General features: G+C 39.7%; 1 protein-coding gene across 3 annotated transcripts in view; it reads left to right on the forward strand.

Annotated features, from left to right (window-relative positions):
* WAC (WW domain containing adaptor with coiled-coil) overlaps positions 1–16,194 on the forward strand; it is a 63,460-nt gene extending 47,266 nt beyond the window's left edge. For 2 of the 3 annotated variants that reach the window (XM_040591909.1, XM_040591907.1), the window contains exons 11-14: positions 716–834; positions 8,538–8,724; positions 12,265–12,392; positions 14,714–16,194. In XM_040591909.1, coding sequence (XP_040447843.1) covers positions 716–834; positions 8,538–8,724; positions 12,265–12,392; positions 14,714–14,783 — 504 coding nt within the window. In that variant the 3' untranslated portion in view covers positions 14,784–16,194. The remainder of the gene's footprint in view (positions 1–715; positions 835–8,537; positions 8,725–12,264; positions 12,393–14,713) is intronic. The other variant, XM_040591908.1, reaches the window with a different exon arrangement.
* Positions 16,195–24,261: the final 8,067 nt, after the last annotated feature.

Below are 24,261 nucleotides of genomic sequence, written 5' to 3' on the forward strand. Positions count from 1 at the left end.
AACTTCACTTACTGTAACTTAGCTGCTAGTGTCTTCCCAGGCTTTTCATCCTGTTGTAGTTGAGGAATTTACAGAAAAAAGACCTTATGTTGCTGCTGGTGTCTTAATATTGTGAATATGAATGTGTACTACCAAGGAAAAGTAAGAAACTACTGGTGACTTTTTTAGTCATTTGTTAGTTTAGAACTGACAGAATGGTTAAAAAGGGGGAGTAGCAGACTGATAAATATGCTTTAGATTTTTTTTCTGATAGAAGTGTTATGATATGGTTATGGCCTAATTCTGCGCTCTTGACACTGTGTAATGTATGTTCAGGTAAGGAACTTTTTAAGTTAAAATTTTTATTTTGATACAGAACAGTTCTTCTGAGGTTGAAAATGAGTTTGATGCTCACATGGAAGACACGGTCAAAAATGAAATTGGGTTGAACTGTTTTACCTAATAAACTTGTGATATTTTGACAAGTCAAATGAATCTATATTTCTTTCTGTTAGCTTTTTTACTGAAGAGTACTTAATAGACATTATCACAGCTGTGAAGCTAGAGATGTTTTTTTAGAAAAGTACCTTGTGAAGAGTATAAAAATTCTGTTTACAAAAGACCTTGTATCAAAAAAACCCCACTGGTCTTGTAACTTGTGATTTCTGTGTTATCCCTGGTTCTTACACTTGATATTTACTGTGGAGGAAATCTAATGAAGTTTTGAACTTTGCAGGTTGCTACTCCAGGTGTTAAACAAGGACCAGCTTCACAGGCAGTACCTCAGCAGCCGGTAATAGCTGACAAGCAGGCAGGTCATGAACCTGCCTCTCCACGAAGTCTTCAACGCTCAAGGTATGGTAAAATACTGCTCTCTTGGTCTGGATCCAGTGTGTGTTGTACATGTTGCAATTTGTGGATTATTCTTTGGCCTGTTTATTGAACATAGAATTTAACTCTGCTGCTGCTGAGAGATGCAGCTAAATATCTTTGTTACAGAGCTAATGTGGTAGATTCTTCATTATAGGGCCACCACAGGAGTTCCATTCACAGAAGCAAAGTAGAGTTCATATTTCTGCCCTGTCACTCTGGAGTTAGTTTTACAAGTCATTCCTTATATTGCCCCTTATACTGACTTTGGAATTTTTGTTTGTTTCTTTGCAGTTATGGGATTAAATGCTTTCACTATGTGATTTGCTTAGTGTTAGATGTTTATGGTGTCTTGCTGTAGTAGAATTTGATTTTTTAAATTAGTAAGAACTTTTGTCTACCAGGTGATTTTTCTGCTTTAATGAAAAACATTCTAAAATGAAGTTTCACAAAAGCTTTTCCTTGGCTAGACTTATTTGTCAACATTGCAGCCTGTTCAAATATTGCATGGTATGAACACTCAGCCACTGATTTACAAGGTGGGTTTAGAATCTGTACCGTCTGAAATTTTTCTTGTGGGAAGATGGGCTTTTCATTGTGTAGGATGCTGTGCACTTTGTCATAGTGGTTCCAGGGGCTGTAATTGGAGCGGTCGTAAGGTTCTTCGGTAATGGAGTCACAGTCTAGAGCTGTGGCAGGAGGAGACTGCAGGTTGACTCTTTAAGAAGTGCCTCATCACAGTAGATTCCTGTAAAACTACAAGGTGTTGCAGTTCTTAAAATCTAGATTTTTAGAATGGTTCATAAGGTATGTGATAACGATAAACAAAAAAACAACAAAAAACAACACTTTTCTTGTCAGTGTATCCGAAGCTACATGGTGGTGCTTTCACTATCATAAAATAGTGAGGGCCTCTCATCTGCCCTTCTGGGACTAATAATAAAGGGAACCTCTGACGATCTGTCATCAATGCACTAACTTACTGTTAGATTTTCAAGTCTGTGTTGGGTTTTGCTGTTTTTATGGGAGAATGGGGTGCTTTTGTGTCTTTCTTTGGCAGTCCTGTCCCAGTGACTGGTTTTACTGGAGACACTGTGATCAGTTTGAGGGTACAAACAGAAGCAAGTCAGAAGTTTCTGAGCTTAATGTTGGCTGACAGGCACTTGATTCTAATCTTTGGCAGGTGTCTAACCTACAACTCATTTTCCTCTATGGGTAGAATGAAGACATACTGTACCAGCTTCAGTCTCTATGGATGGTGCTGTTTAACTCCTGAATTACAGCACCAATAATAAAATCATAATTGGCAACCAGCTAAACCTTTTTAATAAGGGTACTAGACCTTTTTATAAGGAGTTGTGAGGTTTTGGGGAACACCTCTGTCAGACCCTTTTGTCCTTTGTTGATCACCCTTCCTCCATAGGAAATCTTGCTAAGGAGTAGCGTCATTCTTGGAAACTTTCACCATGGCCCGGAGTCCGTGTGAAGTGATACTGGTGGGCGTTTGGCTTGCTAATCCATACCTCACTCTCCCTTTGGGTTATAGGACTTCCTACTCTGGCATAACCTTTACCCACATCAGGTTCCCTTTATGGATCTACTGGCCCTGTGCAAACCATTGCTCTGCTTGGCACCAGCATTTTGCTGGAGAAGTGAAGCCGAGTTTGTCCCGGCTCACACAGGTCCTGTATTTGAGGAGGCGGCAGTGCACAAATAGAGCGTGCAGGCTAGTATCAAAGATAGTGTGACAATATTGCTATTGTTTACTATCCTGTATATCTCAAACTATTATGTGTTTGTGACTCTGGTATATTATACATCATGAGTTCATGCGTTTCTATTTCTTTTGGAAACGCCTCATCTGCAAAAAATGGAAGATTAAGGAACAGGTGATTTGGAAAAACCTGTGTGACTGGCATTCTCTTCTGTTCAGTGTAATAGAGTTGAATGAAAACAGGGCTGGCTCAGATGCAGATTCACTCATCTGCAAAAGATTTCCTGTGTCTGGGCAGTATTTCTGAATTGATAGGGAACAGATTATTCCTTTGTAGTGAAAGCAGTCAGTTAGATTGGGGACTGCTCTGGAGGTTAACTTGCTTTACTTTTTTTATATGAATGAACAACAGCTTAGCAAACTAAACTGTGGACAGGTCATCCAAAAAGACGCTCTAAAAGTTAAGGTTGCATTTTTCTACAGCTGAAATACAGAATCATTGTGAAGAAGTTAATCACAACTGTATTTCCTTTGCTTTTACTAGTATTAAAAGGTTTATGTGATTTGAGCTAAAATAATTTTTAACTTGTTTGGGAGGAAGCACTGTCTAAGAAATACGTGAATAGCTATTGGTAACTTACTGTTGTGAATATTTCAGTCCTGTAAGTTATGAAATTAATGCAATGTAGGCATGCAGTGAGTCTTTTTGTAAGAGACTATTCCAAAGACATGCCATGAATTATGGCTTCTTTAAAAATGTAACTAAATGAGTGCTTCCACAATTAATAGTTTCATCAGGTTGCTAGTTCCTCTTTATTCTTAGTCCTTCCTGGAAGTATTTTTTGTTTATCTTAGAAAATGCGAAACTGCTGGAGGGGGCGGTGGGTGTTTCCTCCCATCTTTTTTGTAGGTTGTAAGATTTTGTAGTTTGTAGTAGTGTGTTTCAGAACCATCCTGTTCTCATACTCTTGTACAGATGGTTTTGCCTTTCTGGAAGCCTTCTGTTACCTGTGGCATAGTCAGTCTTTTAACTCATCCAGCAGCTAAGGCAGGCATTTGGCTTTATTTAAAGCATTAAAAAATATAGCAGTAGTTTGGAACTGCCTATCATTGCTGCATTCATAGCTCCCCCTGCTGCTAACATAGCAGTGCTAGGATATTTTGAGGCAGTATGTTTTATTCATAACTAAGATACAGCTTTATTTTTTAGAAACCCACAGATTTTATTTATTTTCCTGGAATGTTTCTGATGTGTTAGTGATATTTTCTTATTATTTTTTTTTTACCAATGAAGTAGGACTCAGGAGCCAGGTTGATAAATGGAGAGGAGGCAAGTCATAGGGGAACTTTGTCTTAGAATTAAGGATTAAATAAGCATTAAAGGTGATGCCTCAATTCGGCTTAGTTAATGAATGTAGCCTTTCTCTACACCATCACTATGCTGATGCTGAATGCATGGAAGCAGAGAATAATTTAGGTTGGAAGGGACTTCTAGTTGTGATCTAGTTGAAGTCCTAACTCAAAGTAGGACCGGCAGGTTTAATTGCTTAAGGGCATTGTTTAGGTGACTTTTTTTTAATATCTGAGCATCATCTTCTGATGTTTGACTACCCTTATGGTGAAATGTTTTTTCCTTATGTCTGATTAGAATTTTCCTTGCTGCACCTTGTGTCTCTGCCTCTTGCCCTATCACTTGTTGTGTCTCTGGGTAGTGCCTGGCTGTGTCCTCTCCCCATAGATAGTTAAAAACATTAAGAAGATCCTTCAACCCCTTCCCTCAGCCTTCGCTTTTACAAACTGAATAAACTTTTAGTTTCTTCTGATACGGCATGTGCTTCAGCCCCCTAGTCATTTTTGTGGTCCTCTGCTGGATTGCTTTGGTGTGGCAGTTTAATTCTTACCTGGTTTTGGGCTCCCCACTACACAGTGCTCCAGGTACTATGGATCTCAAGATCTGAAGAGCGGGGAGGAACTGCTTTCTTCAACCACGCTCTTGCTAATACAGCCCAGCATGTGCTTGGCCTGCTTTTTGCCACAGGGCTACATTGCTGACTCGCATGTAACTTGTCCACCAGGATCCTCTGGTCCTTTTTCACAGCTGCTTTCTACCCACTCAGCAGGTGCTGTGCTGTGGGGTGGTCCCAGTGTTGTTGCACAAGGTTATTTCACCCTAGGTGCAGGACTTTGCATGTCTTTTTTGAACTCTGTTCCTGTCTGTTCATTCAGGTCCTTCTGAATAACACCCTACCTTCTAGCATACTGACTGTTCCCCCCAAGTAGGTGTCATCTGCAAATTCACTGAAGATGCACTGTGTGCCACCATATTGCTTTTTAATAAAAATGTTAAACCATATTGGCCCTGCTATTAATCAATGAAGTATAGCACTAGGCACCGGGTTTTGATTGCTCTTTGTACTGCTGACTGGAGCCTTTGAGCCCAGCAGTTCATTCAATTTTCCACCCACCTTACGCATGAATATGGACTGGATGTGTGAACCAGTGTGCTGTAAGAATATTATGAGATGATGGTACAGGCCTTGTTGAAGTCAAAGTGAACAAAATCTCTGCTTTCCCCTTATCCTCTGAGCCAGACATCTATCTCATCATAGAAGTCAGTGAGTTTGGTCAGGCATAATTTCCACTTGGTAAATCTATGCTGGCTCTTATTTTACCTTTCAGTCTTTCATGTAGCTGGAACCCCTTCCAGAAAGACTTGCTCCTTAGCTTTCCCAAAGACTTAAGGTCAGCTGGCCTCTAGTTCCCCAGGTTGTCGTCCTTCTGCTTCTTGAAGATGGCTTTAACATCTTGCTTGCTCACCATGCTGCTTCAAGATCGTGCAGCATCAGAGTTAATACTGGCCAGTTCCCTGATTACCCTTGGGTATATATAGTATCTGGTTGCATGAACATACATCCAGTTGGCTTTACTGCTCCTTAACTTCTTCGTCTGCTCTCTAAGTAACAGTTTGCTTACACTGACTCTGCTGATGTACTTGGGCATGTGGGAGGCCTAAGGGTAGACCATACCTGTAAAAACCGAGGCAAAAAAAAAGTTGCTGACTATCTTGGCCTTTTTCGTGTGCTTTGTCTCTAGGTCCCCTTGCCTTGTAGAGGGGCAGCCCATCTGTTCCTTAACATTTTGTTTGCTCCTGATATACAGCCCTTGTTGCCTTTCACATTCTTGGCTGATTTCAGCTCGGCTTCAAAATCTAAGTGCCATTTTTTCCTAATTAACTGAACATTTCTACGGTTAAGCATTTGCATGTGTAAGTGGTTTTGAAGTAGTTGAGCCAATTACTGAAGAAAACACAGAGCACAAAACCCAAAGACTACTTTTTTCCCCCAGTTAGATCATATATTCCCTTTTGCAACTTCTGCTGCCTGAAATCAAGGGAAATTCATGTATACAATTCTAACAAAGCTCAAAGCTGCCTGCCAAAATCTTTCTGGTTTGTGTTTTTTGGGTTTGGGGTTTTTTTTGGTTTTTTGGGGGGTGTTTTTTTTATATTCTAAGCTTTCAAGCAAGTTTGGGTGTACTGAAAGGAATGAGGTTAAAGTCTTTGATGCTGCAGACCACCAAAGTGTTATTCCTAATTTGTTGGCTGTTTGTTTGGAAACCTTCTGTAATTCCTTGCAAGTGTGAGTGATTCGGATAAGTGGCTGGACTTTGGACTGTAAAGGTAGTTGCATTATGCTAAGATGTTTTCAGTGCTCAAGGGAGTAGGTTAGGTGATAAACTAAGAGTCCTATCACTTGCAGGCAAGCAGTAAGAAAGTTTTAAGAAACAGATTGAACTTAAGGCCTGTGTTGAAAAGCTGCTGCCAGTGAGAGAGTGGTTGCAGACATAATCTTCCAAGTAATGGCTAGGTATGTACCAATTAGTACTGCTATTTCTTAGTATATGCAGTGCCAAAAAAACATCATAACTGTGAAGTACCATCACTGTTCCGGTGCTGTTGATGTTCTTTTGTTCTGGTCAAGATTACTGCTTCCTTTGTCTTCCTTTACAAGGGCAGAGAGGACAGAGCAGACTGTTTTCATCCTGACCTACCCACGTTTGCATGGGTAACTAGCACTGCTCCTACCTCTTCTTAGCAAAATAGAGGAACAGAGCCCCTCTCTGTAAGCGTGGGTGGGACAGGAATGACTGAATGGATGCTGGAAAGGGAAGTAAGAATGTAGAGGCCTTGTTTTTGCAAGGCATGAATAAGTAGGAAAGAGCATGTGCTATGAAACATCAGCTTCTAAGCTTCCCTCAATAGATTATATACCACTCCCAGTGCAAGTTCTGGTTTCCTAGAAGATCAGATCACCTGGACAACAGCAATGCTTGCAAGGAGGCCCACTCCCATATTCTGATCCTTTGGTTTGACAAGGGTGATGTAACAGATAGTAGTTTTGATGCTGGTGGAAGTTGTGGTGGAGTTGTCTATTGCTGGTAATATGGAAGTTGAAGAGCTCTTATGTGTAGCAAAACTGTGTACCTGCAGCTCTGCCAGTTGTCAGGTGTGGCTGGATCCATACAATGTGAGAGTGCGGTGTTCAAGCTAGCCTGGGCTTCTGGACACGTGAAAAGTAAATTAAGTATCAGTAACTTTTACATCTTTTGGGGGAAGTTCTCTAGCTTTGTTGGGCTTAATGTTAGGTGTTCAGGTTGTATGTCACAGCTTTATTGAGAGAAGTGATACAAGTGAAACAATAAAAAACTACTTTATGTAGAGAGCTTACCATCCAAGTGTAAGATGGAGAATGAGTATTTCCAAATTGGGAGTACAAGAGTCCTTGTGGATTAGTCAGCTATATTAGTTTACCAAAGATTTACCTAAGTGGTACTCACCTTTTTTAGTCACTGCAGCAGGCATAGGCTTCTATAAAGAGATGGAATCCTTCAGAAGGAACTCTTAATAAAACCTCTCCCATACATGAGGACCATCACGAGGTAGAAAAGAAAGATGTCTTGTAAAGTGGAGTGAGAGGGTAACTATTAGAGGAATTCAGTTTAAAAGCAAAAACAAGAACCAGCATTGCGTAAAGCAATGGCTAGAAAACTTTGTAGGTAACATATCTTGAGCACTGCGGATGGCCAAGATCAACGTAAGAATTTGTTAGTAAAAATTGTAATAGTTTTTGACCCAGAATCATAGTTGCAAAGTAGAATTGGAGAAGTTGTGTTGATGTATTTTTCAGATAATTTAATCGTTGCTTTTGCTTCCATGTGGAAATCTGAAAGAGGACAGTCAAAGGCTTTGTCCAAGGCACAGAATTTTTGATTTGTCTTATAGTACACATATCAGCTGAACATGTCTCCATGCATCTGTTCTCCAGCAACAGGTTAAGACACCAGCTAGAAAAACAGCAGCATGAATATGTTCCAGTAAAGCAGTCAAGTTGGCAGCTACAAACATAGTGCTCCTGTGGTACTTCTGTTCTCTTGGGTGCTTCAAGTGAGGATGCACAGTATCACTAAGTCACCTAGGTGTTTTTATTTTGCCATTAGTAAATAGTTATATTTGTCAGAGCCCCCATGGCTGTGTTTTTACGTCAGGACATCAGGTTTTGTTCTTAATGGTTACTGTGACGCTTGATGATACCTGTTGAATAAACCTGTTTGACTCTATCTGATACATCATTATTGAAAATAATAATTAGGCTTGCAGGTATTTGAAGGAAGAACATAGATGTGTATATTCTATGCCCAACACTAAAATGTAGACACAGCTTACATCTCTTGAACAGCTATCAAAGTTTAAAACCCAACAAACAAAACCCCTGTTACATTCTAGTTCTCAAAAAGTTCCCATAGAAGTAGGAGGTTTGTGGAAAAGTGGTACAGGTTTGGTCTGCCATAAGTATTTACTTGTGGTTTAAATGATGTATGTATTTTTGTGGCTGAAGCAATGAATTTTAAGTGTTTATTTCTCTATAGGTTTATATGTTTTAAAATGGCTCACTTTTTTTTTTTTTTTTTGTTCTAGTAGTCAAAGAAGCCCATCACCAGGTCCAAATCATACCTCTAGCACTAGTGCATCAAATTCAGCTCCTGCACCGCAAAGTACATCTGTACGACCCACTTGTTCATTAACACCCACGCTAGCAGCACACTTCAATGAAAATCTTATAAAACATGTTCAAGGCTGGCCTGCAGACCATGCAGAAAAGCAGGTGAGTACACTTGTGCTTTGTTCCCTGTGAGAATGTAAAATGTGTAGCTTAAAATCTGGTTTTCTTGCACAGGTTGCTTTTTCTAGGAATTACAAGTATTTAAAAAACACCCTGGTGCTCAGCCTTAGCCAGAACAGGGGAGAGGGGAGAGTGATTAGGCCAGACCTGCAGGTTTTACACGTGATTGCCATTTAGCAGTTGAGTATTTTCAGTCTCGCTTAAAGTACCAGTGGTTTTGAAATTCTCTCAGATGAATAGCTATACTCATAGCTGTTTTCTTACTGCCAGACTTCTGTTGAAATTTACAAAGAACATAAATTTCAGCAGATTTTTATACTAATGATATTTTTGTTATGTGGAAAATGTTATGAATTAGGTGACAGAGTTAAGCTATTTGAGACTACTCTACAGTTTTAGTCACTGAGTTGTTAGTTCTACACAGTGAAAAAGGAACTCTACCTTGTTTGTTGTACCCAGTTTTTAAGATGATGTAGAGGGCTCAGGCTGAATTTGGGCTATTTTTACATAATGGAAAATCCAGTAGAATTGCTGTCCATATTTTATAACTAACTGCATGAAACCTATCCTGTTGTGGAGTACAGAGAAACTGGATGCATGTCAGCTGCTTGGAATGTATTACTCAAAGGAACCATATTGGTTATTGAGTCTAGTTCAAGTCCTTTCACAGGCAGCCCTGTTGACACAGTCTGTGTGGGATATTAATCTTACCCAGCCCAGTTTAGTTTGGTCTTTTGAAGAGTGGTTGCATGCTGGCTCAAGCCTGCACTGGAGGCTTTTGGGTTGTAACTGGCAAGATGACTCTTAGAAGTGCAGTCTAGACTTATACTCTATTTGGACTCTGTTTGGGGTTCTTGTTTTGTTTCGTTGATTTTTTTTTTTTTTTTAATTCAGTTTTAAGACATTACCAACCTCTACTGAGTCAAACGACTGAGCCATTGCTGTGGAATGTGCGCTTAAGGAAATGGTGTAGCACAGGCACTGTTCTCTCTGGCCTTGGCCCATAGTTTTGATAGCATTATTGTCACTATGTACTGAACTATCATATATTTTAGTGCAGAAAATGTGTAAGTAATACACCCACCCCACCCCGCTTTTAGTAATAAAGAGAACAAAAAAAAACAGCTAATGCTAGGCAGTCATGTACTTGGTTGGATACTTTTACCTTTGTGCCAAGTGTTACATGCTGTATTGTCCTGTCTGCTGTTTAAGATGATTTCACATGACAGTGTTGTTTATAGACCAGTTTGAATAGTAACACTTGAGGGGCTGAAGTCAGATACTTGATATAAAAGCGAAAGTGAATGACAGTATAGGTACAATAAGTGAAGAAGTTAAGCTAGATGAAAGTAAAGGGGCTAAAATACATAGTGCCTCGGTTTCTTCAGATTTCTAACCACATGCATAGCCTGAATTGAAATTAGGGCATCAAAGCACATGCCAGAGTAAACTGAAAAATAAGTAAATAAATGAGGTGAGCCAGGACAGGTTTGTGTGTTAAAGCATTAGCTAAAACGGTTCTTGAACCACTAGCAGTTACCTCATGAACTCATAAAAAGCAGTTAATATGGAAGACCAGAAAAAAAACGGTAATGTGGTTAATTAGAAAATAATCAACGTAACTATCTTTAAAGAATGTGAGAAAAGGAATTGTAGGTGGTCTCAGATTGTAGAGGTACTTTGAGTATTGAACAATATCTAAGAGAAAAAATGATGTATTTACTTTTTTACAAAGACTTGAAAAGAAAACCTTGATAATAGTTAGCATGGACCTTTTAGAAAGAAATTATGTCATTTTGGAGGGGTTTTGTTCTTTTGATAAGGTATCAGACTCTGATAATATGGGAGAGCAATAGATGTTATATCCTGATTTGCAGCAACACTTAAAATCTTTCAACAAGAACATTGTATGCAAATTATTTTGAGGCCTTTTAAATGAGATTAAGATGGGTGACTGGTCAGCTTAAAAAGAAGTGCTTTGAAAGTCATTACTGATAGTTTGCGATCGGTCTCGAGGCTTTGGAGTTGTGTAGGGACAACATGTGAAATGATGCCCTGCTGGAGACTCCTGGATGCCAACACACTCCAGAATAGAAAACTTTTAATGTAGAGAACTAGAACACAAAATGCTGCTTTGAACTGGAGAAATGCCAGAAACTGATGAAGACTTGTGCTAAATACCATTTTGGGGAAGGAAAAGTCAGGTACACAAGTACTTAAGCAGATGTTGTGGATTAACCCTGGTAGGCAGCTAAGTGCCACACATCTGCTTGCTCACTCTCTCCCAGTAGGATGGAGAAGAGTATGGAAAGGTAAAATTAAGAGAACTCATGGGCTGAGTTAAACACAGCTTAATAAGTGAAGGGCTGCTACAGAGAGGGAAGTGATGCAAAAGCAGGCGGATACCACCAGCCAAGCAATGTCCAGCTAGTCCCCAAGCAATGGCAACCCCTGGAAGATTGCCCGCTCGGTTTTATTCCTGAGCATGATGATGTATGATGTGGAATATCCCTGTGGTCAGTTTGGATCATCTGTCCCAGCTGCATTCCCTCCCTGCCTTTTGTCTAGCCGCAACCTATTTGCTGGGGGTGTGGGTGTGTCTAAAGTGAGAAAGGGAGAAATCCCTGATGCTGTGTTATGCGTTGGTCAGAAATAGCTAAAGCATTGGTGTGTTATCGTCATGGGTTTGGTCACAAATCTGAAACGTAGCACTATATGGACTGCTATGAAGAAAATTACCTCCATCCCAGCCAGACCCAGTACAGCAGAGAATAACGTTGCTAAACAACGTTACGTCAGAGAAGGTCCTGTTTGAAACAGATTTTCTTCAGTGTGCCACTTACAAGTCCTCTTTCCTTATTTAAGTGTGATACACAGGACCTCAGAGTAATTATGCCAGTCTCCTTGGTGCTCTTGAGGATTTCTCTGGTGTCATATATCCAGTTCAGTGACAAGACTTTTAAGAAATGCACAGATTTGGGATAGGTCATGCCTTATAGATTTAAGCTTCTGCTTGTCCCCTACTTGAGTAAGTGGAGATATTAAAATAATGGGAGTTTATCTGGAAGAGAACACCTGAAGAGAGGGTTGCAGAGTTGTTCTTGTATAAGGTAGCTGGAAAGAAGATGGCTTTCAATTATTTTTGTCGCTAAGGCTTATTTTAGATGGGAAGTTTAAGTCTGTCATTCTAGCTACTTGAATAAATTACTTTGGAAACTTGGAGCCCTGTCATGTGCTATCTTTCAAGATGATTGAGTAAACATCTGTTAGGATCAAGGAAATCTAAACCATCCCTGCCTTAGCATGGGCCTGGGTTAGACAATCTCTCAGCAGCCAGTGTTGCTCATTTCAGATTCTGAATGGGCTTTTGTAAAGAATTTGATGTACTTCTGATTTACTACTCCCTTTAGATGTTAGAGTGCTTTGCTATTTCAAGACAGACTTATCCAGCAATCTTCTGGCTACGGCAGTTCTTTCCAATGCATGATTCAAAATCCTAACCTTGACATGTCACCATTGCAGGCATCAAGATTACGTGAGGAAGCCCATAACATGGGAAGTGTCCATATGTCAGAAATTTGTACTGAATTAAAGAATTTAAGGTCTTTAGTTCGAGTATGTGAAATTCAAGCAACTTTGCGTGAGCAAAGGTAGGTGTGTGGTCTGTGTTTATTTTCAAAACGGTGGTTTTCAAGATGGTATTATAATTCCCATTCTGGCATTGTTTTGCATGAACTATATTTACTGATGACTAGTATGCTGATACTTCCCAGGTTTGCAAGCTGTGTTCCCTGTGGACATTCTACATGTTTCCCACACAGATACCTCTTAGTCTCCAGTGAATAGAACCAGATATACAACTTCTGTGTGTATTTACACTTAGATAGCAAAGAAGTCTCTTTCCAGGTACATTAGTGCATTACGAAAAACTGGTTAACCCAACACTAGTTCAACGTTCTTCTGAAATATCTGTCCATAAACGGTGCATAGATCACATAGGTACACATCTGCACAGTTTATACAGGTCTTAAATGCTGCAGTTTGAATGAGACATTGTCAGGTCTAAAGCCAGAGCAAGTTTGAACAGGTGTCGTTGATATCACAAGCTAAAGAAAAATTGATGTTTGTTACTTAGGTAGGAGGCATCTGACAAGATCTTGGGATTTTTTAGCGAGATGCTGATTATAGCAAAGTAGAGTTCTGCTTCTTAAGTCAGTAATAGCGGTCACTGAAGTAACACACAGTTATGTTGTTGAAGACTGTTGTGCAAGGTTGAAAAGTTTAGTCTTACTAACTTTTCACCGGTATTTGTGATCCTGAATCTATGTTCATATTGTTTCCTTTTTGAATGATGTTATCCCATCTACTAAGTCACACTACAGTTTGAATACAGTGATTCTGATTTACTGTTTTAATCTGCTTTAATAGTGTTAAATGCTGTTTAAATAGCTAGCTTTATCCTAGAAACTCTTGCTTTTTGGCAGTTAGTAAAACAATCCTTTATTCAGAAGTAGGCTATAATATATTTCTAAATCTTTCCTAATGAAGAATTGAAAATATCCATTCTTGCTGACATTTTGTTTCATAACTTCATTACAGAAATTTCAATTTCTGTAGTATGTTAAGTGAACTGTTTGGTTTCTTACATGTTTCATTTCTGTCTCTGGGTGACATTTGATCTGAAATAACATATCAGATGTCATTGTTCAGCTTGCTAAATAGCACCTTGTTTCTTGTACACTGTATATCCTTAAGGTATCAATGGATAATGATTATTATGACTTTGAATCTGTGATAACATGTATCTTTTATTTTTGCTGCAACCCCAAAGATGCGGAATACATGGCATAAGTAACAAGTTGGTGGGGGGAGGCTTTTGCAAAGGATGGGATTATCAAAGCCAGTAGTACATTTGAATGATGGTAGTATTTCTATACTTCTGTATGGCAGAGAACTATTTAAATGTGTTCTGAGAGGGAACTGTGTCTCTAGGCAAAGAAAGCATATTTTAACTATAGCTGACAGCGTATGAAAAGGCACTTTTCATTGTCTGATATATTTTATATGCCCACGCCTTTTAAGTTTAATGTTTTTTTTCAGTGTGTCTATCTTAATCGTTTTTCACCTCCTTTTCATTTTTACTGAACTGGGCAGAGATTTGAAAAGTGTTCTGCAAAAGTCTGCTGAAGTGGATGCTTTTTCTGCATTGATTAAAGTAGCTTTGGACTTTATAGATTATTTATATGAAACTTCCATTTTCCCTGAGTTCTTAATTGATTCATATGCTTGCATTACTTCAGCATCATAAAAAGTTGTTTGAAAATATGAATTAAAAATTCTAGGAAAAATTACATAACCCAAATGATCATTAATCACGTGTTTATGTCAGTTCAGTAGAATAAAGAAAAATGTATAAGAGAATTGCTAGCAATATAATTTATTTCTAAGCCAGGTGTAGTTATAACTTCTTTTCCTTGATCAAATATTTTGAGATTGGAGCTTACCAGCACTAGCCACAGAGCCAAATACTAGAAAAAGTGTTGTACCTAGAAGAAAACTTGCTTGTTTAAAAAAATTTGAGCACTTTGGGTTGTACGGTCAGGAAAATGGCATGACACAAGCCACAATACCATTCTTCAGAATTATTCAGTTACTCGATGTACTCGGCCTGCGTCCTGCTTTTTCTGAGAGCTAATTCAAGTGAAGAGCAGGCTTAAGCATAACCATGTAACTGTGTATCAGTCGTAATTTTCTGAACTAAGCTATCAAACGTGGCAGGTCTCTGTGCATCTGCATCCGGTGTTTGTAGGTGATTGAACAGATTGGGAATTAATGTAAAAGCACCTGGATTTTATTACTAGAATTAAGGAGCTTGGTATCTTTCACTGAAATTGTAGAAGCACTTGTGGAGATACTTAATATCTCTGTATAATGGAAATGTTTATACTAATTTATTTCTTTTCTCTTGCAGGATACTATTTTTGAGGCAACAAATTAAAGAACTTGAAAAGCTAAAGAATCAGAATTCCTTCATGGTGTGAAAAGTTGTAAACAATTGCACATGGTTTTGAGTACAGGAACTATTAAACTCTGATGCCCAGTCTTAACACTTTTGAGCTGCATTTGAGTAGACTTTGGACCGTTGAGCTGGGCAGAAAAAAAGTTGACATGGGGAAGGGGACAGGAGGGAGTCAAATTCAGGGGAAAGATACAAGAATGATTTGTAAAACCCTTGAAATGTAGATTTCTTGTAGATGTATTCTTCACGTTGTAAATATGTTTTGTAGAGTGAAGCCATGGGAAGCCATGTGTATCAGAGCTTAGACATCCAAAACTAATCAATGCTGAGGTGGCTAAATACCTAGCCTTTTACATGTAAACCTGTCTGCAAAATTAGCTTTCTTTTTTTTTCTTTTTTTTCTTTTTTTTTTTTTTTTTTTAGTTAATTTATCATTCAGAAATCTTGCATTTCCTAAAATCCAATGCAAGCGCCAGGCGATCTGTGTCTAAGGCTGCAACAATTTGGGTAATGTACAAAATACCATGAAACAACTGTTTCCACACTTGCACCGAATCGAGAGCAGTGCTTCTCCATTTCTGTTTTACAGAGAAATGTTTTTCATTTTCTGTGTTCCATTTCCCCGTGAAATCCTAATCTGATTTTATCAGTTTTTTAATGCTTCTAATTTTCTCTTTTCTTAAGGCACTGTTGCTATGGCACTTTTTCTATAATCTTTTCATTCCTGTGTACAGTAGCTTAAAATTGCAGTGATTGAGCATAACCCACTTGTTTGTATAAATTATTGAAACGTATTTCCATTTGCACCCTGTAAGAATGGACTTATAGTACTGCTGGGCATGTGTGCTGAAAGTACATTACTTGCTCAAATATAAGGAAATAGCCCAATGAACATGTTAACATGGTTGTGGGAGGGGAAAGAGGAAAAAAAAAAAGCTAGTCAGATGTGAATTGTATCTGTTGTAATAAACATGTTAAAACAAAGAAACACTGGTTTTCATTTCCTTTGGTCAACACATTAAAATTTGGTCTGTTTGGGGACTCTTTATTAGAACTGTTCTTGTTGAACATTTTTGTACTTAAATAATTCCTCAAGGGAGGTTTTGTTTAAAACTTGTAAACAGGAAAATGTGTATAAAATATTTAATGAAATATAAAATTCAACAAGAATGATTTAAGACACCTCCCCAACAGTTGTCATATGTTAACTCCTGGTTTACCTGTCTTGATATTATGACATTTCATTTCGAAGGATGTTTGTGTTGTAGCTAACTGTTTAAGTCTGGTGCTGACTGCTGTTCTTAACCATCACAAAACGCTGAATTTGTGTAATTGGAGCAACCCACCGTTTGAAAATGGTGGCAAAGCTCAGCTTTGTATATTGTTTCCTAAAGTATATTAAAAATAAAAAAGAAACTATTGCTACTACAAAATAAACTTGACTTTTTCTTTGCTTAAAATGACAACAAAAATAGTGATGATAGTACTAGTTTAGAGGGGTGTGTGTTACAGTAGTCTGTTCAGTAAGAAAGATTGTAGGTGGTGGATTAAAAAAAAAGAATTATAAAGGTGTTGACATGTAATGCTACATGTTTTGTTCCTACAAAATATTGTCTTTCAGCACCAGAAACATTACTTGATTTTTATTTTGTCTTGGCTCATGTTGAGTGGGATTTGGACTGATTTTTCAAATCAGTTTTTCATCAGTGGAAGCGGAGTGCTCTGTCCTAGCAAGATAGTGCAAATGGAGCAAGGTAAAATACTTTAACTAACAAGAAATAAAAATCCGGATAGATAAATCTGTAATTGTTCTTCACTTTTTAACCCAGTATGTGCTGTTGTGTTTCTTAACCATGCGAATGTTTGCTTTTGCTCGGAAAATGGGAATAGAATATTCTTGAGTGAATTAATTATAACATTGTTTCTGCATTTTTAGAGACCCAAGGCCAAGTGGCAGAAGGCTTCCCGAGATCCTCGTATTTGCCCAGTGTCATGGTTCTTGTAATGCTCATTGTCTTGAGGTTGCCCAAGCATAAGAAAATGGGATGTGAAGTGGATGGACGTAGAGGTGGTCTTTCACCAGTGGTTGTCCTTGGTTTTGGTATTTTGCTGTTTAGTTACTTGTGAAGACAAAGGCTGCATCTGTCTTAATAGATATGCTGGGCCTATTTTCTATGAGCTTATTTTGTTTGCTTTTGATTCATTATATTGCCCTCTATAACACGCTGTGTCATTGAGTTTCATAAGTTAATTTTGTTCAGTAGAAAATTACTTTGGATTATTTTTTTAAACCTCTGGTTTGAATCAATTTTGTTATATGTTTAGCTGCTGCGTGTTGATCTTGTTATTAATTCTTTTACAGAAGAGACTCTTCCAGCCTGAAAAGTACTAGTTTTTATATGCTTATATGCTTAGCTGCTGTCTGTTGATCTTGTTATTAATTCTTTCACAGAAGACTCTCTTCCAGCCTAAAAAGTACTACTACCACATGAAAGCTTTCATCCTGTATCAATGGTCACAGATAACTTGTGAGTAACAAGGATTAACACGCTACTTTAACCCCTAAAAAATACATGCATACATAATACATACATCACAGACACACATTCTTTCTTGAGGTGATGTCCTTGCTAACTAGTGCAATAAAGGCTACTACTTTGTCAGTGTCAGACGGCACACTGAAAGCTTGTTGTCTTGGCTTCTGTATTTGCTCACCATGCAGTAGCTTTCCTCCCCCATGCACACACCTCCAAAACCTGGGCGGTTGTTAGCTGAGGAGTGACGGCTTGCCAGACTTTCACTAGCATTAGACAAGCTGGGGAGGAAGATTGGAGGCACTGCTTTAAAATAGACACCAAATGGCAGGTTCTGGGTTAATGTCCTTCACAACGGCTTCACTAACAGACAAATGCGATTTGGGCCTTACTATGTGATCTGGAGACCCGCTTCAGTGACATGCAGGAACCGGCCCTCTGGTTTTTCCTCCCCCATTGCTTGATGGGGGAGAAAATAGTCTACATTTTTCTCCTTCCTATCAAATCTCTGTCTGAAGCTGGACAACAAAGAAATGGGCAGGTGCACTGAGACCTGTTATTAGATTTTATTGTTACTTATCATTTATTACCTGTCCTGAAACTGTTGTTGTCCTTTCAAATGTAGTTGACACTGTTTAGTGAAGGGGTCTTTATTGGATTGTTCTACACCTGCAGGTGAAATCAAGTGAATTTTCATCAGGACAAATCTTGTTTTCTTCCTATGCAGCTTTTCAAATAGTGCTTATTGGAGTTTGGGATGTGTTTTCTGTATTAATTGCTTGATATGGGGGGGTGTCAAGGAATAGGGATGAGAACCTGATGAAAGAACTGTTGTTGCACATGTTGCTCTCGGTTTTCCTGTTACATGTTTGCTAAGCAACTACTTAGTATAATAGAGAAATGGTTTTAGAATTACTTGAGATTGACTTAGCCTGTACAATCGCACTGCGAGCAGTGCAGTTGGGATAGTATTTTTCCATCTGTGGTGGCATGCTGAAGAACTCCAGCAGAAGGAGGGGCTTAATAAACAATGCGACTGATCTAAGGGACTCCCATGTTTGATGCTTCTACAGCTGTACTATCATTTATTTTTTTTTAAGGCCCTCTATCTTTGAAGGTCTGTATATTTTTTCACTGACCTTGATCTTAAGATGTTGTGGTCAATTGCCTAGCTTTGGTCAACAGTCCTTGCTTAGGCTGGTCCCTTGCAATGATGTAGTGTCTCCTTTTCAGACTTGTTCTATTAATTGCATTCTCCTTTGGTAGGAATGTCTTATCTTTTGGTGGACACCAGTGCTGTCTTTACTGTTGCAGTTAAAAACATTCAGAAAGGGTATATAATTTGAGGCCAGAGAGAATTAAAACCATTTCTGGTCCTTTTTGAAGCATCCTTATTGCAGGAATATGCCCAAAGATAGGTGAGAAGATACTGGGTAGTTATGCTGTGTCTCCTAAGTCTGTGGGTCACCTTTTCATTCCAGTGTCACCTTGCCTATGGTAACATCCCAAGGACTTAGCGGAGTCCTTTGTCACTGTGAGTTTGGCTGCCTTGGGCAGTATTGCATATTCTGCTGCAAGGAAGGAGGGTTGTGTCCTAAACATCACTCTGTCACAGTGCCTGTGGGGTACTCTTGAGTCAGCTGTCATAAGGGGCTGTCACTTACTCTAACCCCAAATTAACATTTGTATACACAGTTAAATTTCAAGTCCATTTTTGGAATTAGGAGCTGGACGTTTTTTGTGAATATGCCATCCCTATTGCTGTTCCTAGAATAATCCTCTGTCCTCACCAAAACACAGAAATAAGATGGTGATGAGGCAGTTCGGGGTATTTTACAAATACTGCCTTGACTTTTGAAAGTTTTCTGCAGAGGAATATTCCAAACTAAAGTGCCATCTCATTGATGTTAGCACTGCTCTTCTGCCCATAATTACTGATTAATAATATGTGGAGGTTTCTTTTGTGTTTTGGTTTTCTTAAATATTTTACATTACATCATAAGAATCAGAGCTTTTGATATAGGGAAGGGATTTGTTTCTTTGACTAGCTTAGCTTCTTGGGCAGGTTTTTTTTGTTTTGCAGTTAGTCAAGCAAAAGCATTCATATACAGCTGAGATCCGTGTTTATGTTGACTTTTATAAAGCAGATTGTTTGCCACTGTGATACAGTTTTGGATTCCAGTTACACATCACACTTCTCAGGTATCTGTTACATTCCTCTATCTTCTATCTCTTTAGCCTTTTACAGCAGGCATTTGGAAAGATTGTCTTTCATAGCTGTAGGTGCCAAGTATTCTAACCTTAGTGGATGCCTGTGTACCCATTCAGCTGCAGTTCTTCCTAGCGGATGCTCCTTGCTACAGATTTATATATTTCCCAACTATGGCTTTTTGTTTGGAGATTCTATCTGAGGGAAACGACTGATGTAGATTTTCTGCTACTTAGGGTTCCAGCTAGCTGAGGATCTGGAAGTCATGAAGCATTTCTCCTCCCTAATAAAGACACTAACCCATCTGATTTAGGACTTTCTAGACAATGGTTTTGTCTCCCGTGGGAACTAGTAATCTCCTGGCAAGTCTTGTTGCATCCCTGACGGGGCATGCCTGGAGCTTCTGGGTTGTGTGCAGCTGTCCTGTATGGCTCCATATACCAGATTATGAACACCAGGTTTGCGAACACCAGGTTTGCAAACACAGTTTGAACAAGTTTATCTTCCCAGCCGTTAGTCAATACGTGTGACCGTATTTTGTCACCACCTGTTAGTCACACATGCCAGAGAGCACTTGCAAAGGGGTGCCATCTACTTCTGCATGCAAAGCCATGCTCAAAGATTAGTCCCTTTGCTCCGGTTGGAAATCTCAGAATTTGAGTTGAGTGAAAAGCATGTTAATGTAATGAAGCTTCGAGTGGTCGGTTACTTTCCTCTTCCCTTTTATGTTACAAGAAAATTCATCCAGTAAATTACAGATAATACTGCTACAGTCATCTGCACCAGTAGCTAGAATGGTGCAAGTCACTTGAATTAATTCTCTCTCTCTTCCTCCCAAGTTTCTGAATTTGACACGCAGGGGCCTATTAGCATGTTACATTTCAGAGCACTGAACAGCTTCCTTCTCTCGCCTCGCCAGGCACGTTTGCTGTCAAGATCTTGCATGTTTCTCTGTCCAAAAATCTGTGATTGGATCTTTTTCCAGTGTAATTGGGACACTGTCAGAGTTTGACTGGGATTCCTGTTCTTCTGCTGGGTGCACCCTCATTAGCAGCAGAAAGCTTGTGTACTGGGAGGAGTTATTTGGCAAAGTGACCGAAGCCTGTGGCAGATGGTGCTACAGAAGGTGAATGTGTTGTCAGCGAGTCAGGATGTGCCAAGGGGCTTGTGATGTCCATCAGCCCCATCCAGGTTCCTTCAGCTGTCCCTCTGCATCCTGGGAGTAAAGACTTTTTCTTTCACATTTTGAAAGGTTTAACTGAACTTTTTCTTCATGTCAGGGATTCAGTTCCACTGTAAATCTTTTTCTAAATGGGGAAGCTACTAAACCACTGACAGGATGTCCCCATCTTCACTTGCTAAATAAAACTGTTTCTGCTTGCAATAACGTTGTCAGTAGAAACATGGATAACTAAACCTCTTGATACTTTTTTTTTTTTTTTTTTAAAGGATGAAAATTCTGAGATCTCACTTTGACCTAGGGTAGTATCCACATTTCACTTAATTAAGAATAATAAATAACAAGCTGTGTATTTGTCATGTCCCCTGGCATCTCTTCACCTGCATGATTAGCGACATGGGGAGGGTGTGGGTGTGCACAAAGCACATACATGTGACACAGTGATAGGACAAGGTCTTTAAGGACTCGTTTGCTTCATAGGAGGTTTCATTGAAAGAATCGCTCAGAGTGAGGCTTCACAGCTTAACCAACATCCAGCTCCCTGCAAAAAGCATAGACCCTTCCTTACTGCTTGCCTGCTCCTGGTGATGTGCCTCTGCTGCATCCTTTTTTGCCAGCCCTGATGCAGCTCGGGGAGCAAAGCCCCAGCAGAAACCTGCCGGCTCAATCTGTTGCTGACTTGACAGGCTGAAGAGGCTCACGCCGAGGGGCCGAGCAAGGGCAGGGCTGGCACTGAAGGGCAGGTTAGGGCAACTCTTGGGGCGGCAGTAAGCTCGAGTGGTAAAGACTACCTGCTACTAAAACTCTGAGGTGTGTGTCTAGAGCTGAGGGCTCAGGGCATGGAGGCTGCTCTGAATTAAGCACGTTTTTTTGAGGTTTGGATGCATGTATGCTTCCATCGGAAAATTCCATCTCCATGAACATTCACCTGCTGTGCAGCCAAACAAAATCCTAACAACCAAACCGCCATGTTAACTGCTAGATGAATTTTCAACTAAGCATGAGTAACTAAATTTCGTTTTCAACTAAGCATGCCATCTGACAAGTTTGGAGTGTTTCCTGAACTCCTTAGTTGTTCCAAGAGGATTTTACAGGCTCCCTTGTGGGAGCCTTGTGAGCAAATGTGTGTCCTCGCGGTGGGACCTGAGCAGCCTGCCAGGCTGGGGATCTCCCATGGTTTGCAGGCCAGCTCCTGTGCTTGGCAGAACCCTGCCTTGTGGCGGTACACAGAGAGACACGGGCCCTTCTTGTGTGCTCTCCCTCTCTCTCCAGGCAGCCTGCCTCATTTCTCTGGTGGCTGAAGCTGTGTTTGGTGCCTGCCTGGGGGAGGACACGGCACCTGAGCTGGTCCGGCACTGCCCCTGGCTCAGCAGAGACTAGTGGATAGCCTGGTAAAAAGCCTCCACTTCAGCTGGCACCTTTTTGTTTATTTGGAGTTCTTGGTGCTGTAGCAGCTGAAGAAGATCCAAGGTGCAGGAAATCTCTGGCATCTGCAAGGGATCCAACCCTGGAGGGTTAGAGCAAGAGGGCCGCTGAAATGAGGGTTCAGAGAAGCACAGCAGGGTGTCAGTGCTGACCTGAACTGCATCGTGTGCTGCTATTGTGGCCAGCTGGGATATAATGTTGGCAACGCTAGGCCAGACCCCTGTTCCTCTGGAAGCTGAGTACCTTTTGCTGAAAAATCAAGCCTTACCGGTTTTGGCGCTCTAATATCCCACCTAGAATGATCTTTGATACAAGCCACTAAATCTCTCTCTGTACTTTTCTCCTAGCTAACGTGCATGGCTTTCTCTTGACTGCTCGTATATTAGAACTTGTTTAATTCCCTAGTACCCACTTTCAGTACTGGTCATCCTTGACCAATATAAGAGTAACTGGAGTTTATGTTAGGTGTAGATTTCTGACTGATTCTTTAATCTGAAATGGCAACAGTTGTTCCAAGCTGCTTGGGATTAGAGATGTGATTTGGAATGGTTTATTGTGCAGAAGGCAATGTTTTGGTAGCTGGTTCATGGGAGCTTGCTATATGCTTTACAGTTTTGTGACTGATCTTCATGGCATTGGTGAAGCGTAAGTGATGTGAGTTTCACAAAAATCTATTTTCTGCAGTGGAGAATGGGATGATAAACATCATACCTGGATAGTACTTAAGTAAGAGATTTTGTTTCATGTATGCTATAGGTTGATTATTCAGCATTTTGTAGTCTGAAAACAGGTTTCCACTGTCATGTGTTGACACATAGCTGCTACTATTTTTAGGGAAGTTATTCATATCAGAGTAACCTGCTCACATCCAGTGTGCCTAGCCATGGGCACTGGATGTTGGAGGATGTAGTATGAAAACATTGAGATGCAGAGAGGCTTAAACCTGCTTCAGGCTTGTGCAGTTATAGATGAGGCCCACCTAAAAGAAACCTGCTATTAACTTCTTAAATAGTTCCTTTAAAAAAAAGTCTCATATTTTTAATGATGTTCTACTCTTTTGTACTGCCTTGTTCAACTGTGGTGGGGTTTAGATTAATAGAAGAGTTTTCACAAGGGAAATCTTTGTTAAACACATTTTTTTCAGCAATGGCTTCCCTGGCTGGCAAGTAGACATATTAATGTAACCTCATATTTTGTACCTCTTCATAGTAGAGGTTATGAGATTTTCTCTTTAGAGTGGGAGGGATTAATTCCCTTATACAGAGTTATTCGAGAGAGAGAATTTCTACGTGGGATCTAACGTAGTTGTGATGTACTTTCCTAATACCTTGATCTTTTTTCGTATGCATCAAGCAAAACATATATAAATGAGAAATGTCTTAAACAGTGTATCCTGAAAGACCCAAATTCAGAAAAAGCTGTGAGAATATGCAATTTTCCTGAAGGGAGGAAAAAGTTAAAATGGAATGAGATTTGCCTGTTCATTTTTATACACACTTGAATTCTGCACAGGCTTGGGCTGAAGTTGTTGGATTCGATTTCATTAAATACCTGCGTGCTTTTCCATTTTGTGGAATTTCCTGGGATGCATGACAAGACATTGTGAATTAGGGGAAATAGCCTGAACTGAATCTGCTTTTCAATATTAATCTAAAACTCACGAGATTATTAATGCCTTTTAATCGGTGCAGGAGTAGGCTGCAGTGGCTTTAAAGAGTCTTCCCTGAAGTGAGAAACCAATCTGCCAGTTTTGTCAATTTTGAACCATCTAGACCATTTTATTTGAAATGTTACACTTTAATATTTGAGATTTGTTTTGCTTCCCACCACTTTTACATCTCTCAAGATCCTTACTGCACTCTGTCATACTGCATCTCCATCCCTGGGCATGGACTGCGTGTGTCACCTCATCAGGCCCTGCGGTTGCCTGCGCCAAAGGTGTCTTGCTGCAGTATTGCAGTTGCACAATTTCTCTTCTTCCAGGTAGGACTTTATCATCCATTTCAATCTTACGATCTTTGTGCTGAAGTTTTGACTGCCATAGCCTCGTCTTCCTCTTCCTGATTTTGTTTCCCTGCTGCCCTTTGCCTCCTTTGGTCAGTGTCTCATAAAGCCCAAGATCCTTCCCTTGTATAAGGGCAGTTCCCTCATT

This window comes from Falco naumanni, chromosome 4, assembly GCF_017639655.2.
Source record: "Falco naumanni isolate bFalNau1 chromosome 4, bFalNau1.pat, whole genome shotgun sequence".
Lineage (NCBI taxonomy): Eukaryota > Metazoa > Chordata > Aves > Falconiformes > Falconidae > Falco > Falco naumanni.